This window comes from Salvelinus fontinalis, chromosome 6 (assembly GCF_029448725.1).
Source record: "Salvelinus fontinalis isolate EN_2023a chromosome 6, ASM2944872v1, whole genome shotgun sequence".
NCBI lineage: Eukaryota > Metazoa > Chordata > Actinopteri > Salmoniformes > Salmonidae > Salvelinus > Salvelinus fontinalis.
Genome location: NC_074670.1, coordinates 65,407,106 through 65,426,014, shown reverse-complemented (window position 1 = coordinate 65,426,014; position 18,909 = coordinate 65,407,106). Strand labels below are relative to the sequence as shown.

General features: G+C 50.5%; 1 protein-coding gene across 1 annotated transcript in view; it reads left to right on the top strand.

The window, feature by feature from the left end:
- LOC129858310 (protein spire homolog 1-like) overlaps positions 1-18,909 on the top strand; it is a 123,206-nt gene that overhangs the window by 64,447 nt on the left and 39,850 nt on the right. Inside the window, exons 7-9 of the mRNA XM_055927456.1 lie at positions 7,384-7,470; positions 9,163-9,292; positions 15,424-15,471. Coding sequence (XP_055783431.1) covers positions 7,384-7,470; positions 9,163-9,292; positions 15,424-15,471 — 265 coding nt within the window. The remainder of the gene's footprint in view (positions 1-7,383; positions 7,471-9,162; positions 9,293-15,423; positions 15,472-18,909) is intronic.

Here is an 18,909-nt window from a genome sequence, read left to right as displayed (position 1 = left end):
ACCTGTGTGTGTGTGTATGTACTCACTACCTGTGTGTGTGTGTGTGTATGTACTCACTACCTGTGTGTGTGTGTGTGTGTACTCACTACCTGTGTGTGTGTGTGTGTATGTACTCACTTCCTGTGTGTGTGTGTTTATGTACTCACTACCTGTGTATGTATGTACTCACTACCTGTGTGTGTGTGTGTGTGTGTATGTACTCACTACCTGTGTGTGTGTATGTACTCACTACCTGTGTGTGTGTGTGTACTCACTACCTGTGTGTGTGTGTGTATGTACTCACTACCTGTGTGTGTGTGTGTACTCACTACCTGTGTGTGTGTGTGTACTCACTACCTGTGTGTGTGTGTGTGTACTCACTACCTGTCTGTGTGTGTGTGTGTACTCACTACCTGTGTGTGTGTGTGTGTACTCACTACCTGTGTGTGTGTGTGTACTCACTACCTGTGTGTGTGTGTATGTACTCACTACCTGTGTGTGTGTGTGTATGTACTCACTACTTGTGTGTGTGTGTACTCACTACCTGTGTGTGTGTGTATGTACTCACTACCTGTGTGTGTGTGTGTATGTACTCACTACCTCTCCTGTTCCTGTGTGTGTGTTTGTGTACTCACTACCTGTGTGTGTGTGTGTGTGTACTCAGTACCTGTGTGTGTGTGTGTGTACTCACTACCTGTGTGTGTGTACTCACTAACTGTGTGTGTGTACTCACTACCTGTGTGTGTGTACTCACTACCTGTGTGTGTGTGTATGTACTCACTACCTGTGTGTGTGTGTGTGTGTGTGTATGTACTCACTACCTGTGTGTGTGTGTGTGTATGTACTCACTACCTGTGTGTGTGTGTGTGTGTGTATGTACTCACTACCTGTTTGTGTGTGTGTATGTACTCACTACCTGTGTGTGTGTGTATATGTACTCACTACCTGTGTGTGTGTGTGTGTGTATGTACTCACTACCTGTGTGTGTGTGTGTGTGTGTGTGTATGTACTCACTACCTGTGTGTGTGTATGTACTCACTACCTGTGTGTGTGTGTGTATGTACTCACTACCTGTGTCTGTGTGTGTGTGTATGTACTCACTACCTGTGTGTGTGTGTGTGTGTATGTACTCACTACCTGTGTGTTTTTGTGTGTGTATGTACTCACTACCTGTGTGTGTGTGTGTGTATGTACTCACTACCTGTGTGTGTGTGTGTGTATGTACTCACTACCTGTGTGTGTGTATGTACTCACTACCTGTGTGTGTGTATGTACTCACTACCTGTGTGTGTGTATGTACTCACTACCTGTGTGTGTGTGTGTGTGTATGTACTCACTACCTGTGTGTGTGTGTGTGTGTATGTACTCACTACCTGTGTGTGTGTGTGTGTATGTACTCACTACCTGTGTGTGTGTGTGTGTGTGTGTGTGTGTACTCACTACCTGTGTGTGTGTGTATGTACTCACTACCTGTGTGTGTGTGTATGTACTCACTACCTGTGTGTGTGTGTGTGTGTACTCACTACCTGTGTGTGTGTGTGTGTGTGTACTCACTACCTGTGTATGTGTGTATGTACTCACTACCTGTGTGTGTGTGTATGTACTCACTATCTGTGTGTGTGTGTATGTACTGACTACCTGTGTGTGTGTGTGTATGTACTCACTACCTGTGTGTGTGTGTGTGTGTATGTACTCACTACCTGTGTGTGTGTATGTACTCACTACCTGTGTGTGTGTGTGTGTGTGTGTGTGTGTGTGTACTCACTACCTGTGTGTGTGTGTATGTACTCACTACCTGTGTGTGTATGTACTCACTACCTGTGTGTGTGTGTATGTACTCACTACCTGTGTGTGTGTGTGTACTCACTACCTGTGTGTGTGTGTGTATGTACTCACTACCTGTGTGTGTGTGTGTGTGTATGTACTCACTACCTGTGTGTGTGTGTGTGTGTACTCACTACCTGTGTGTGTGTGTGTGTATGTACTCACTACCTGTGTGTGTGTGTGTGTGTGTGTGTGTGTGTGTGTGTGTGTACTCACTACCTGTGTGTGTGTGTATGTACTCACTACCTGTGTGTGTATGTACTCACTACCTGTGTGTGTGTGTATGTACTCACTACCTGTGTGTGTGTGTATGTACTCACTACCTGTGTGTGTGTGTATGTACTCACTACCTGTGTGTGTGTGTATGTACTCACTACCTGTGTGTGTGTGTATGTACTCACTACCTGTGTGTGTGTGTGTATGTACTCACTACCTGTGTGTGCGTGTGTATGTACTCACTACCTGTGTGTGTGTGTGTGTGTATGTACTCACTACCTGTGTGTGTGTGTGTGTGTGTATGTACTCACTACCTGTGTGTGTGTGTGTATGTACTCACTACCTGTGTGTGTGTGTGTATGTACTCACTACCTGTGTGTGTGTGTGTATGTACTCACTACCTGTGTGTGTGTACTCACTACCTGTGTGTGTGTACTCACTACCTGTGTGTGTGTACTCACTACCTGTGTGTGTGTGTATGTACTCACTACCTGTGTGTGTGTGTACTCACTACCTGTGTGTGTGTGTGTGTGTGTGTGTGTGTGTGTACTCACTACCTCTCCTGTTCCTGTGTGTGTGTGTGTGTACTCACTACCTGTGTGTGTGTGTGTGTGTATGTACTCACTACCTGTGTGTGTGTATGTACTCACTACCTGTGTGTGTGTGTGTATGTACTCACTACCTCTCCTGTTCCTGTGTGTGTGTGTGTATGTACTCACTACCTGTGTGTGTGTGTATGTACTCACTACCTGTGTGTGTGTGTATGTACTCACTACCTGTGTGTGTGTATGTACTCACTACCTGTGTGTGTGTGTATGTACTCACTACCTGTCTGTGTGTATGTATGTACTCACTACCTGTGTGTGTGTGTGTGTTTACTCACTACCTGTGTGTGTGTGTGTGTTTACTCACTACCTGTGTGTGTGTGTGTGTGTATGTACTCACTACCTGTGTGTGTGTGTGTGTGTACTCACTACCTGTGTGTGTGTGTGTGTATGTACTCACTACCTGTGTGTGTGTGTGTGTGTGTGTGTGTGTGTGTACTCACTACCTGTGTGTGTGTGTGTGTATGTACTCACTACCTGTGTGTGTGTGTGTGTGTGTGTGTACTAACTACCCGTGTGTGTGTGTGTATGTACTCACTACCTGTGTGTGTATGTACTCACTACCTGTGTGTGTGTTTTTTGGATACTCACTACCTGTGTGTGTGTTTTTTGGATACTCACTACCTGTGTGTGTGTGTGTGTACTCACTACCTGTGTGTGTGTGTGTACTCACTACCTGTGTGTGTGTGTATGTACTCACTACCTGTGTGTGTGTGTGTATGTACTCACTACCTGTGTGTGTGTGTGTATGTACTCACTACCTGTGTGTGTGTGTATGTACTCACTACCTGTGTGTGTGTGTGTTTACTCACTACCTGTGTGTGTGTGTGTATGTACTCACTACCTGTGTGTGTGTGTGTGTACTCACTACCTGTGTGTGTGTGTATGTACTCACTACCTGTGTGTGTGTGTGTGTGTATGTACTCACTACCTGTGTGTGTGTATGTACTCACTACCTGTGTGTGTGTGTGTACTCACTACCTGTGTGTGTGTGTGTATGTACTCACTACCTGTGTGTGTGTGTGTACTCACTACCTGTGTGTGTGTGTGTGTACTCACTACCTGTCTGTGTGTGTGTGTACTCACTACCTGTGTGTGTGTGTGTGTACTCACTACCTGTGTGTGTGTGTGTACTCACTACCTGTGTGTGTGTGTATGTACTCACTACCTGTGTGTGTGTGTGTATGTACTCACTACCTGTGTGTGTGTGTACTCACTACCTGTGTGTGTGTGTATGTACTCACTACCTGTGTGTGTGTGTGTATGTACTCACTACCTCTCCTGTTCCTGTGTGTGTGTGTGTGTACTCAGTACCTGTGTGTGTGTGTGTGTACTCACTACCTGTGTGTGTGTACTCACTAACTGTGTGTGTGTACTCACTAACTGTGTGTGTGTACTCACTACCTGTGTGTGTGTGTGTGTACTCACTACCTGTGTGTGTGTGTATGTACTCACTACCTGTGTGTGTGTGTGTGTGTGTGTATGTACTCACTACCTGTGTGTGTGTGTGTGTGTATGTACTCACTACCTGTGTGTGTGTGTATATGTACTCACTACCTGTGTGTGTGTGTGTGTGTATGTACTCACTACCTGTGTGTGTGTGTGTGTGTGTATGTACTCACTACCTGTGTGTGTGTGTGTACTCACTACCTGTGTGTGTGTATGTACTCACTACCTGTGTGTGTGTGTGTACTCACTACCTGTGTGTGTGTGTGTGTACTCACTACCTGTCTGTGTGTGTGTGTACTCACTACCTGTGTGTGTGTGTGTGTACTCACTACCTGTGTGTGTGTGTGTACTCACTACCTGTGTGTGTGTGTATGTACTCACTACCTGTGTGTGTGTGTGTATGTACTCACTACCTGTGTGTGTGTGTACTCACTACCTGTGTGTGTGTGTATGTACTCACTACCTGTGTGTGTGTGTGTATGTACTCACTACCTCTCCTGTTCCTGTGTGTGTGTGTGTGTACTCAGTACCTGTGTGTGTGTGTGTGTACTCACTACCTGTGTGTGTGTACTCACTAACTGTGTGTGTGTACTCACTAACTGTGTGTGTGTACTCACTACCTGTGTGTGTGTACTCACTACCTGTGTGTGTGTGTATGTACTCACTACCTGTGTGTGTGTGTGTGTGTGTGTATGTACTCACTACCTGTGTGTGTGTGTGTGTGTATGTACTCACTACCTGTTTGTGTGTGTGTATGTACTCACTACCTGTGTGTGTGTGTATATGTACTCACTACCTGTGTGTGTGTGTGTGTGTATGTACTCACTACCTGTGTGTGTGTGTGTGTGTGTGTATGTACTCACTACCTGTGTGTGTGTATGTACTCACTACCTGTGTGTGTGTGTGTATGTACTCACTACCTGTGTGTGTGTGTGTATGTACTCACTACCTGTGTGTGTGTGTGTGTGTATGTACTCACTACCTGTGTGTGTGTGTGTGTGTGTATGTACTCACTACCTGTGTGTGTGTGTGTGTGTGTATGTACTCACTACCTGTGTGTGTGTGTGTGTGTATGTACTCACTACCTGTGTGTGTGTGTGTGTGTATGTACTCACTACCTGTGTGTGTGTATGTACTCACTACCTGTGTGTGTGTATGTACTCACTACCTGTGTGTGTGTGTGTGTGTATGTACTCACTACCTGTGTGTGTGTGTGTGTGTATGTACTCACTACCTGTGTGTGTGTGTGTGTGTATGTACTCACTACCTGTGTGTGTGTGTGTGTATGTACTCACTACCTGTGTGTGTGTGTGTGTGTGTGTACTCACTACCTGTGTGTGTGTGTATGTACTCACTACCTGTGTGTGTGTGTGTGTATGTACTCACTACCTGTGTGTGTGTGTGTGTGTGTGTACTCACTACCTGTGTGTGTGTGTATGTACTCACTACCTGTGTGTGTGTGTATGTACTCACTACCTGTGTGTGTGTGTATGTACTCACTACCTGTGTGTGTGTGTGTGTGTACTCACTACCTGTGTGTGTGTGTGTGTGTGTACTCACTACCTGTGTATGTGTGTATGTACTCACTATCTCTGTGTGTGTGTATGTACTCACTATCTCTGTGTGTGTGTATGTACTCACTACCTGTGTGTGTGTGTATGTACTCACTACCTGTGTGTGTGTGTGTATGTACTCACTACCTGTGTGTGTGTGTGTGTACTCACTACCTGTGTGTGTGTACTCACTACCTGTGTGTGTGTACTCACTACCTGTGTGTGTGTGTATGTACTCACTACCTGTGTGTGTGTGTACTCACTACCTGTGTGTGTGTGTGTGTGTGTGTGTGTGTGTACTCACTACCTCTCCTGTTCCTGTGTGTGTGTGTGTGTGTGTGTACTCACTACCTGTGTGTGTGTGTGTGTGTGAATGTACTCACTACCTGTGTGTATGTATGTACTCACTACCTGTGTGTGTGTGTATGTACTCACTACCTCTCCTGTTCCTGTGTGTGTGTGTATGTACTCACTACCTGTGTGTGTGTGTGTGTGTGTATGTACTCACTACCTGTGTGTGTGTATGTACTCACTACCTGTGTGTGTGTGTATGTACTCACTACCTGTGTGTGTGTGTATGTACTCACTACCTGTCTGTGTGTATGTATGTACAGTACTCACTACCTGTGTGTGTGTGTGTGTTTACTCACTACCTGTGTGTGTGTGTGTGTTTACTCACTACCTGTGTGTGTGTGTGTGTGTGTATGTACTCACTACCTGTGTGTGTGTGTGTGTACTCACTACCTGTGTGTGTGTGTGTATGTACTCACTACCTGTGTGTGTGTGTGTGTGTGTGTGTGTGTGTGTGTGTGTGTGTACTCACTACCTGTGTGTGTGTGTGTATGTACTCACTACCTGTGTGTGTGTGTGTATGTACTCACTACCTGTGTGTGTATGTACTCACTACCTGTGTGTGTGTGTGTATGTACTCACTACCTGTGTGTGTATGTACTCACTACCTGTGTGTGTGTTTGTTTACTCACTACCTGTGTGTGTGTGTATGTACTCACTACCTGTGTGTGTGTGTATGTACTTACTACCTGTGTGTGTGTGTGTGTGTATTTACTCACTACCTGTGTCTGTGTGTGTTTACTCACTACCTGTGTGTGTGTGTGTATGTACTCACTACCTGTGTGTGTGTGTGTGTGTGTACTCACTACCTGTGTGTGTGTATGTACTCACTACCTGTGTGTGTGTGTGTACTCACTACCTGTGTGTGTGTGTGTATGTACTCACTTCCTGTGTGTGTGTGTGTGTACTCACTACCTGTGTGTGTGTATGTACTCACTACCTGTGTGTGTGTATGTACTCACTACCTGTGTGTGTGTATGTACTCACTACCTGTGTGTGTGTATGTACTCACTACCTGTGTGTGTGTGTGTACTCACTACCTGTGTGTGTGTGTGTATGTACTCACTACCTGTGTGTGTGTGTGTGTGTGTACTCACTACCTGTCTGTGTGTGTACTCACTACCTGTGTGTGTGTGTGTGTGTACTCACTACCTGTGTGTGTGTGTATGTACTCATTACCTGTGTGTGTGTGTATGTACTCACTACCTGTGTGTGTGTGTATGTACTCACTACCTGTGTGTGTGTGTACTCACTACCTGTGTGTGTATGTACTCACTACCTGTGTGTGTGTGTGTGTGTGTGTGTGTACTCACTACCTGTGTGTGTGTGTGTGTACTCACTACCTGTGTGTGTGTGTGTGTGTGTTTACTCACTACGTCTCCTGTTCCTGTGTGTTGTTACTCCAGCTGAATGGAGACATCCCTCCCAGGTTAAAGAAGAGTGCTCATGAGGTCATCCTGGACTTCATCCGCTCCAGACCACCTCTCAACCCTGTGAGTACTGACCTAGTCTCTGACCTCCTCTCAACCCTGGGAGTACCGACCTAGTCTCTGACCTCCTCTCAACCCTGGGAGTACTGACCTAGTCTCTCAACCACCTCTCAACCCTGTGAGTACCGACCTAGTCTCTCAACCCTGTGAGTACCGACCTAGTCTCTCAACCCTGTGAGTACCAACCTAGTCTCTCAACCCTGTGAGTACTGACCTAGTCTCTCAACCCTGTGAGTACTGACCTAGTCTCAGACCACCTCTCAACCCTGTGAGTACCGACCTAGTCTCTGACCACCTCTCAACCCTGTGAGTACCGACCTAGTCTCTCAACCCTGTGAGTACTGACCTAGTCTCTCCACCCTGTGAGTACTGACCTAGTCTCTGACCACCTCTCAACCCTGTGAGTACTGACCTAGTCTCTCAACCGTGTGAGTACTGACCTAGTCTCTCAACCCTGGGAGTCCTGACCTAGTCTCTCAACCCTGTGAGTACTGACCTAGTCTCTGACCACCTCTCAACCCTGTGAGTACTGACCTAGTCTCTCAACCCTGTGAGTACTGACCTAGTCTCTCAACCCTGTGAGTACTGACCTAGTCTCTGACCACCTCTCAACCCTGTGAGTACTGACCTAGTGTCTCAACCCTGTGAGTACTGACCTAGTCTCTCAACCCTGTGAGTACTGACCTAGTCTCTCAACCCTGTGAGTACTGACCTAGTCTCTCAACCCTAGGAGTACTGACCTAGTCTCTCAACCCTGTGAGTACTGACCTAGTCTCTCAACCCTGTGAGTACTGACCTAGTCTCTCAACCCTGGGAGTCCTGACCTAGTCTCTCAACCCTGGGAGTCCTGACCTAGTCTCTCATCCCTGGGAGTCCTGACCTAGTCTCTGACCACCTCTCAACCCTGTGAGTACTGACCTAGTCTCTCAACCCTGTGAGTACTGACCTAGTCTCTCAACCCTGGGAGTACTGACCTAGTCTCTCATCCCTGGGAGTCCTGACCTAGTCTCTCATCCCTGGGAGTACTGACCTAGTCTCTCATCCCTGGGAGTACTGACCTAGTCTCTCATCCCTGGGAGTCCTGACCTAGTCTCTCAACCCTGGGAGTACTGACCTAGTCTCTCATCCCTGGGAGTCCTGACCTAGTCTCTCAACCCTGTGAGTACTGACCTAGTCTCTCAACCCTGTGAGTACTGACCTAGTCTCTGACCACCTCTCAACCCTGTGAGTACTGACCTAGTCTCTCAACCCTGTGAGTACTGACCTAGTCTCTCAACCCTGGGAGTCCTGACCTAGTCTCTCAACCCTGGGAGTACTGACCTAGTCTCTCAACCCTGTGAGTACTGACCTAGTCTCTCAACCCTGGGAGTACTGACCTAGTCTCTCAACCCTGGGAGTCCTGACCTAGTCTCTGACCACCTCTCATCCCTGGGAGTCCTGCTGTGCTATGACAGACTTGATGGTGATAATGAGGAGGATGAATTGAGATGGTGGCACGTGTCTGTCAGCTCCATATTGCTAGCGCTGATCGATATACACTAAACCGTAATTGGTGCCCTTACTGTGACACCTTCATGCCCCTAAGGGGATGAATCCAGTTGTATTGGATTGAATGGGAGCTACTTTAGTACGTGTTTTCATTGGTGTTGATGATCTCTCCTGCACATAATCATCTCTGCATGTGTGTCTCGGCAGGTTGCTGCCAGGAAGTTGAAGCCCTACCCTGTGCGGCCGCGAAGCCTCCATGAGCGCCTCCTAGAGGGCATCAAACAGGAGAGGAAGCTGCGGCCTGTATCACCTGACATGACCCGGCGCAATCGCCTGGGTGAGCAGGACACACACACACACACACACACACACACACACACACACACACACACACACACACACACACACACACACACACACACACACCTCTCTGCTATGGTGTCTTTCTGAATCCCTCCCCTCTGGTGCCATCGTTCACCACCTCTCCCTCTGCTATGGTGTCTGTCTGAATCCCTCCCCTCTGGCGCCATCGTTCACCACCTCTCTGCTATGGTGTCTGTCTGAATCCCTCCCCTCTGGTGCCATCGTTCACCACCTCTCTGCTATGGTGTCTGTCTGAATCCCTCCCCTCTGGTGCCATCGTTCACCACCTCTCTGCTATGGTGTCTGTCTGAATCCCTCCCCTCTGGTGCCATCGTTCACCACCTCTCTGCTATGGTGTCTGTCTGAATCCCTCCCCTCTGGTGCCATCGTTCACCACCTCTCTGCTATGGTGTCTGTCTGAATCCCTCCCCTCTGGCGCCATCGTTCACCACCTCTCTGCTATGGTGTCTGTCTGAATCCCTCCCCTCTGGTGCCATCGTTCACCACCTCTCTGCTATGGTGTCTGTCTGAATCCCTCCCCTCTGGCGCCATCGTTCACCACCTCTCTGCTATGGTGTCTGTCTGAATCCCTCCCCTCTGGTGCCATCGTTCACCACCTCTCTGCTATGGTGTCTGTCTGAATCCCTCCCCTCTGGTGCCATCGTTCACCACCTCTCTGCTATGGTGTCTGTCTGAATCCCTCCCCTCTGGTGCCATCGTTCACCACCTCTCTGCTATGGTGTCTGTCTGAATCCCTCCCCTCTGGCGCCATCGTTCACCACCTCTCTGCTATGGTGTCTGTCTGAATCCCTCCCCTCTGGTGCCATCGTTCACCACCTCTCTGCTATGGTGTCTGTCTGAATCCCTCCCCTCTGGCGCCATCGTTCACCACCTCTCTGCTATGGTGTCTGTCTGAATCCCTCCCCTCTGGTGCCATCGTTCACCACCTCTCCCTCTGCTATGGTGTCTGTCTGAATCCTTCCCCTCTGGCGCCATCGTTCACCACCTCTCCCTCTGCTATGGTGTCTGTCTGAATCCCTCCCCTCTGGCGCCATCGTTCACCACCTCTCCCTCTGCTATGGTGTCTGTCTGAATCCCTCCCCTCTGATGCCATCGTTCACCACCTCTCTGCTATGGTGTCTGTCTGAATCCCTCCCCTCTGGTGCCATCGTTCACCACCTCTCCCTCTGCTATGGTGTCTGTCTGAATCCCTCCCCTCTGGTGCCATCGTTCACCACCTCTCTGCTATGGTGTCTGTCTGAATCCCTCCCCTCTGGTGCCATCGTTCACCACCTCTCCCTCTGCTATGGTGTCTGTCTGAATCCCTCCCCTCTGATGCCATCGTTCACCACCTCTCCCTCTGCTATGGTGTCTGTCTGAATCCCTCCCCTCTGGCGCCATCGTTCACCACCTCTCTGCTATGGTGTCTGTCTGAATCCCTCCCCTCTGGTGCCATCGTTCACCACCTCTCCCTCTGCTATGGTGTCTGTCTGAATCCCTCCCCTCTGGTGCCATCGTTCACCACCTCTCCCTCTGCTATGGTGTCTTTCTGAATCCCTCCCCTCTGGTGCCATCGTTCACCACCTCTCTGCTATGGTGTCTTTCTGAATCCCTCCCCTCTGGTGCCATCGTTCACCACCTCTCCCTCTGCTATGGTGTCTGTCTGAATCCCTCTCCTCTGGTGCCATCGTTCACCACCTCTCTGCTATGGTGTCTGTCTGAATCCCTCCCCTCTGGTGCCATCGTTCACCACCTCTCCCTCTGCTATGGTGTCTGTCTGAATCCCTCCCCTCTGGTGCCATCGTTCACCACCTCTCTGCTATGGTGTCTGTCTGAATCCCTCCCCTCTGGTGCCATCGTTCACCACCTCTCCCTCTGCTATGGTGTCTTTCTGAATCCCTCCCCTCTGGTGCCATCGTTCACCACCTCTCCCTCTGCTATGGTGTCTTTCTGAATCCCTCCCCTCTGGTGCCATCGTTCACCACCTCTCTGCTATGGTGTCTGTCTGAATCCCTCCTCTCTGGTGCCATCGTTCACCACCTCTCTGCTATGGTGTCTGTCTGAATCCCTCCCCTCTGGTGCCATCGTTCACCACCTCTCCCTCTGCTATGGTGTCTTTCTGAATCCCTCCCCTCTGGTGCCATCGTTCACCACCTCTCCCTCTGCTATGGTGTCTGTCTGAATCCCTCCCCTCTAATGCCATCGTTCACCACCTCTCCCTCTGCTATGGTGTCTGTCTGAATCCCTCCCCTCTGGTGCCATCGTTCACCACCTCTCTGCTATGGTGTCTGTCTGAATCCCTCCCCTCTGGTGCCATCGTTCACCACCTCTCTGCTATGGTGTCTTTCTGAATCCCTCCCCTCTGGTGCCATCGTTCACCACCTCTCTGCTATGGTGTCTGTCTGAATCCCTCCCCTCTGGTGCCATCGTTCACCACCTCTCTGCTATGGTGTCTTTCTGAATCCCTCCCCTCTGGTGCCATCGTTCACCACCTCTCCCTCTGCTATGGTGTCTGTCTGAATCCCTCCCCTCTGGTGCCATCGTTCACCACCTCTCCCTCTGCTATGGTGTCTGTCTGAATCCCTCCCCTCTGGTGCCATCGTTCACCACCTCTCTGCTATGGTGTCTGTCTGAATCCCTCCCCTCTGGTGCCATCGTTCACCACCTCTCCCTCTGCTATGGTGTCTGTCTGAATCCCTCCCCTCTGGTGCCATCGTTCACCACCTCTCTGCTATGGTGTCTGTCTGAATCCCTCCCCTCTGGTGCCATCGTTCACCACCTCTCTGCTATGGTGTCTGTCTGAATCCCTCCCCTCTGGTGCCATCGTTCACCACCTCTCCCTCTGCTATGGTGTCTTTCTGAATCCCTCCCCTCTGGTGCCATCGTTCACCACCTCTCCCTCTGCTATGGTGTCTGTCTGAATCCCTCCCCTCTGGTGCCATCGTTCACCACCTCTCCCTCTGCTATGGTGTCTGTCTGAATCCCTCCCCTCTGGTGCCATCGTTCACCACCTCTCTGCTATGGTGTCTGTCTGAATCCCTCCCCTCTGGTGCCATCGTTCACCACCTCTCCCTCTGCTATGGTGTCTGTCTGAATCCCTCCCCTCTGGTGCCATCGTTCACCACCTCTCTGCTATGGTGTCTGTCTGAATCCCTCCCCTCTGGTGCCATCGTTCACCACCTCTCTGCTATGGTGTCTGTCTGAATCCCTCCCCTCTGGTGCCATCGTTCACCACCTCTCCCTCTGCTATGGTGTCTTTCTGAATCCCTCCCCTCTGGTGCCATCGTTCACCACCTCTCCCTCTGCTATGGTGTCTGTCTGAATCCCTCCCCTCTGGTGCCATCGTTCACCACCTCTCCCTCTGCTATGGTGTCTTTCTGAATCCCTCCCCTCTGGTGCCATCGTTCACCACCTCTCCCTCTGCTATGGTGTCTGTCTGAATCCCTCCCCTCTGGTGCCATCGTTCACCACCTCTCCCTCTGCTATGGTGTCTGTCTGAATCCCTCCCCTCTGGTGCCATCGTTCACCACCTCTCTGCTATGGTGTCTGTCTGAATCCCTCCCCTCTAATGCCATCGTTCACCACCTCTCCCTCTGCTATGGTGTCTGTCTGAATCCCTCCCCTCTGGTGCCATCGTTCACCACCTCTCTGCTATGGTGTCTGTCTGAATCCCTCCCCTCTGGTGCCATCGTTCACCACCTCTCTGCTATGGTGTCTGTCTGAATCCCTCCTCTCTGGCGCCATCGTTCACCACCTCTCTGCTATGGTGTCTGTCTGAATCCCTCCTCTCTGGTGCCATCGTTCACCACCTCTCTGCTATGGTGTCTGTCTGAATCCCTCCCCTCTGGTGCCATCGTTCACCACCTCTCCCTCTGCTATGGTGTCTGTCTGAATCCCTCCCCTCTGGTGCCATCGTTCACCACCTCTCCCTCTGCTATGGTGTCTGTCTGAATCCCTCCCCTCTGATGCCATCGTTCACCACCTCTCTGCTATGGTGTCTGTCTGAATCCCTCCCCTCTGGTGCCATCGTTCACCACCTCTCTGCTATGGTGTCTGTCTGAATCCCTCCCCTCTGGTGCCATCGTTCACCACCTCTCTGCTATGGTGTCTTTCTGAATCCCTCCCCTCTGGTGCCATCGTTCACCACCTCTCTGCTATGGTGTCTGTCTGAATCCCTCCTCTCTGGTGCCATCGTTCACCACCTCTCCCTCTGCTATGGTGTCTGTCTGAATCCCTCCCCTCTGATGCCATCGTTCACCACCTCTCTGCTATGGTGTCTGTCTGAATCCCTCCCCTCTGGTGCCATCGTTCACCACCTCTCCCTCTGCTATGGTGTCTTTCTGAATCCCTCCCCTCTGGTGCCATCGTTCACCACCTCTCCCTCTGCTATGGTGTCTGTCTGAATCCCTCCCCTCTAATGCCATCGTTCACCACCTCTCCCTCTGCTATGGTGTCTGTCTGAATCCCTCCCCTCTGGTGCCATCGTTCACCACCTCTCTGCTATGGTGTCTGTCTGAATCCCTCCCCTCTGGTGCCATCGTTCACCACCTCTCTGCTATGGTGTCTGTCTGAATCCCTCCTCTCTGGCGCCATCGTTCACCACCTCTCTGCTATGGTGTCTGTCTGAATCCCTCCTCTCTGGTGCCATCGTTCACCACCTCTCTGCTATGGTGTCTGTCTGAATCCCTCCCCTCTGGTGCCATCGTTCACCACCTCTCCCTCTGCTATGGTGTCTGTCTGAATCCCTCCCCTCTGGTGCCATCGTTCACCACCTCTCCCTCTGCTATGGTGTCTGTCTGAATCCCTCCCCTCTGATGCCATCGTTCACCACCTCTCTGCTATGGTGTCTGTCTGAATCCCTCCCCTCTGGTGCCATCGTTCACCACCTCTCTGCTATGGTGTCTGTCTGAATCCCTCCCCTCTGGTGCCATCGTTCACCACCTCTCTGCTATGGTGTCTGTCTGAATCCCTCCCCTCTGGTGCCATCGTTCACCACCTCTCTGCTATGGTGTCTGTCTGAATCCCTCCTCTCTGGTGCCATCGTTCACCACCTCTCTGCTATGGTGTCTGTCTGAATCCCTCCCCTCTGGTGCCATCGTTCACCACCTCTCTGCTATGGTGTCTGTCTGAATCCCTCCCCTCTGGTGCCATCGTTCACCACCTCTCCCTCTGCTATGGTGTCTGTCTGAATCCCTCCCCTCTGGCGCCATCGTTCACCACCTCTCTGCTATGGTGTCTGTCTGAGTCCCTCCCCTCTGGTGCCATCGTTCACCACCTCTCTGCTATGGTGTCTTTCTGAATCCCTCCCCTCTGGTGCCATCGTTCACCACCTCTCTGCTATGGTGTCTGTCTGAATCCCTCCCCTCTGGTGCCATCGTTCACCACCTCTCTGCTATGGTGTCTGTCTGAATCCCTCCCCTCTGGCGCCATCGTTCACCACCTCTCCCTCTGCTATGGTGTCTGTCTGAATCCCTCCCCTCTGGTGCCATCGTTCACCACCTCTCTGCTATGGTGTCTGTCTGAATCCTTCCCCTCTGATGCCATCGTTCTTATGGAAATGTAGAAAAGGGGTTGGTTCATCATTTCCAACCAATGCCTATTCATGTGGGCGTGGCCACTAATTGAGCATATTGTACTTCTGAAAGCAATTCTCTCATTTAAAAAAACTAAAATTACATTGAATCTTTTCACAAATAGCTTCATATTTCAACATGTAATATTGCACAACAATTCCATGTGAATCTGATATCTATAATGTGTAGACTTTCCCAGATACAGTTTGTGTCGTCCTATTATCAGATATAATGTCTCAGACGACAACTGATCTGACATCATATTCTTTTATTACCAATGGATGCTTTCTACTGGTTGGATCACAGAAATATTATTCCGTTCCTAACCTTTTGATGTTACCAGACTCTCTCTATGTTAACAAAGGGCTTTCCAAGAGTCCATTCTGTAGAGTAGAGAGAGAAAAGGGGGAAAGGTATTTATGGGGGTCATAAAGCTCACCAACAGGGCAACGTCATGACAACAGACTGATGATTAGGGAGGAACACTGTGTTGTTGATGATGCCATATTGAAGGATATGTTCCCTCCTACAGGAGGAGTCAAAAGCATCAGCACCCCTCAAGATCTGAACCGCAGCTCAGGTAAAGCCTTATTACTGTTCTACCACTTATCGCCTACAACGGTGGGGTGGTGTGAGGATGTACACAGTGTTGGACTTGAATGAGTGTGAATAAACACTCATGACCAAAATGACCAAAAGTATGTGGACACCTGCTTGCCCAACATCTCATTCCAAAATCATGGGCATTAATATGGAGTTGGTCCCCCCTTTGCTGCTATAACAGCCTCCACTCTTCTGGGAAGGCTTTCCACTAGATGTTGGAACATTGCTGCGGGGACTTGCTTCCATTCAGCCACAAGAACATTAGTGAGGTCGGGCACTGATGTTGGGCGATTAGACCTGGCTCACAGTCGGCGTTCCAATTCATCCCAAAGGTGTTCAATGAGGTTAAGGTCAGGGATCTGTGCAGGCTAGTCAAGTTCTTCCACACCGATCTTGACAAACCATTTCTGTATGGACCTCGCTTTGTGCACGGGTGCATTGTCATGCTGAAACAAGAAAGGGCCTTCCCCAAACTGTTGCCACAAAGTTGGAAGCACAGAATCATCTAGAATGTTATTGTATGCTGTAGCATTAAGATTTCCCTTCACTGGAACTAAGGGGCCCGAACCATGAAAAACAACCCCAGATCATCATTATTCCTCCTTCACCAAACTTTACAGTTGGCACTATGCATTGGGGCAGGTAACGTTCTCCTGGCATCCTCCAAACCCAGATTCGTCCTTCAGACTGCCAGATGGTGAAGCGTGATTCATCACTCCAGAATTAATACTTCCGTTGCTCCAGTGTCTAATTGCGGCGAGCTTCACACCCCTTCAGCCAAAGCTTGGCATGGTGATCTTAGGCTTGTGTGCGGCTGCTCGGCCATGGAAACCCATTTCATGAAGCTCCTGACTAACAGTTATTGAGCTGATGTTGCTTCCAGAGGCCGAATGGAACTCAGTAGTGAGTGTTGCAACTGAGGACAGAGGATTGTTATGCGGTTCAGCACTCTGTTCTGTGAGCTTGTGTGGCCTACCACTTTGCGGCTGAGCCGTTGTTGCTCCAAGACGTTTCCACTTCACAATAACAACACTTACAGGTTGACCGGGGCAGTTCTTGCAGGGCAGAAATTGGACAAACTGACTTGTTGTGAAGTTGGCATCCTATGACGGTGGTCACTGAGCTCTTCAGTACAGGCCATTCTACTGCCAATGTTTGTCTCTGGAGATTGCATGGCTGTGTGCTCGATTTTATACACCTGTCAGCAACGGGCGTGGCTGAAATAGCCGAATCCACTAATTTGAAAGTGTGTCCACATACTTTTGTGTATGTAGTGTATTTCTTAATATTACTATAAATCAACAGTTGATAAAACAATATTTGAACCTATTGCCAATTTGCGTCTTCACTAACGGTATTATCAATGTTCTTTTCACAGTAATTCATGTAAACTAGTTTATCTCTAGACACCGTGACGAGCAGTTCTGATGAGAATGGGTGTGTTGTCCTGGAGTGTGTTGGGACTGTGTGTTGGGATGGGGTGTGTTACTGTGTTGGGATGGGGTGTGTTACTGTGTGTTGGGATGGTGTGTGTTACTGTGTGTTGGGATGGTGTGTGTTACTGTGTTGGGATGGTGTGTTACTGTGTGTTGGGATGGGGTGTGTTACTGTGTGGTGGGATGGGGTGTTACTGTGTTGGGATGGTGTGTTACTGTGTGTTGGGATGGTGTGTTACTGTGGTGGGATGGTGTGTGTTACTGTGTGTTGGGATGGGGTGTGTTACTGTGTTGGGATGGTGTGTTACTGTGTTGGGATGGTGTGTGTTCTTCTTTAAGCTGTGTAATTGTTCATTCATGGAAGTGGATGCTTCTCTTCATGCCTGGAAAATTCCCTGCTAGTCGTCATGTTGACTGTGCGGTGGAGTCGACGCGCTGACTGTGCGGTGGAGTCGACGCGCTGACTGTGCGGTGGAGTCGACGCGCTGACTGTGCGGTGGAGTCGACGTGTCACTGTGCGGTTGAGTCGACACGGTGACTGTGCGGTTGAGGCGACGCGCTGACTGTGCGGTTGAGGCGACGCGCTGACTGTGCGGTTGAGGCGACGCGCTGACTGTGCGGTTGAGGCGACGCGCTGACTGTGCGGTTGAGGCGACGCGCTGACTGTGCGGTTGAGGCGACGCGCTGACTGTGCGGTTGAGTCGACACGGTGACTGTGCGGTTGAGGCGACGCGCTGACTGTGCGGTTGAGGCGACGCGCTGACTGTGCGGTTGAGGCGACGCGCTGACTGTGCGGTTGAGGCGACGCGCTGACTGTGCGGTGGAGTCGACATGTTGAGTCGACAGGCTGACTGTGCGGTTGAGTCGAATGTGCGGTTGACTGTGCGGTCGAGTCGACAGAAGACAGAGGAGAAAATACATAGTAGCTGTTATCAAAACTGTAAATGTAACTTTATCCCCTCCAGGTGCATAATGGTTATCTTGTTCAATGTGTGGTCTGAAGACATTCTCCGGTCTTTGTCCTGTAACTGAACCCCCCCCCCCCCAGTTGTTCCTGTTCCTGTACCTGAACCCCCCCCAGTTGTTCCTGTACCTGAACCCCCCCAGTTGTTCCTGTTCCTGTACCTGAACCCCCCCCCCCCCCAGTTGTTCCTGTTCCTGTACCTGAACCCCCCCCCCCCCCCCCAGTTGTTCCTGTTCCTGTACCTGAACCCCCCCCCCCCCCAGTTGTTCCTGTTCCTGTAACTGAACCCCCCCCCCCCCAGTTGTTCCTGTACCTGAACCCCCCCCAGTTGTTCCTGTTCCTGTACCTGAACCCCCCCCCCCCCCCCCCCAGTTGTTCCTGTTCCTGTACCTGAACCCCCCCCCCCCCAGTTGTTCCTGTTCCTGTACCTGAACCCCCCCCCCCCCCCCAGTTGTTCCTGTTCCTGTACCTGAACTCCCCCCCCCCCCCCCCCCAGTTGTTCCTGTTCCTGTACCTGAACCCCCCCCCCCAGTTGTTCCTGTTCCTGTACCTGAACCCCCCCCCCCCCCAGTTGTTCCTGTTCCTGTACCTGAACCCCCCCCCCCCCAGTTGTTCCTGTTCCTGTACCTGAACCCCCCCCCCCCAGTTGTTCCTGTTCCTGTACCTGAACCCCCCCCCCCCCAGTTGTTCCTGTTCCTGTACCTGAACACCCCCCCCCCCCCAGTTGTTCCTGTTCCTGTACCTGAACCCCCCCCCAGTTGTTCCTGTTCCTGTACCTGAACCCCCCACCCCCCCAGTTGTTGCTGAATAGTCCAATGTTCAGGGACAGCATCCCAAATGACACATTACTCCCTACATAGTGCACTACTTTACACTGTGCTCTGGTCAACAGTAGTGCACTATGTAGGGAGTAGGGTGCCGTGCAGCCAGTGTATCCCTGGAGTGGTGTTGTTCAGGTAGGGTTATTCCATGTTGAAGAGTATTGTCACCCTGTGACTGATGTCCTCTCTGACTC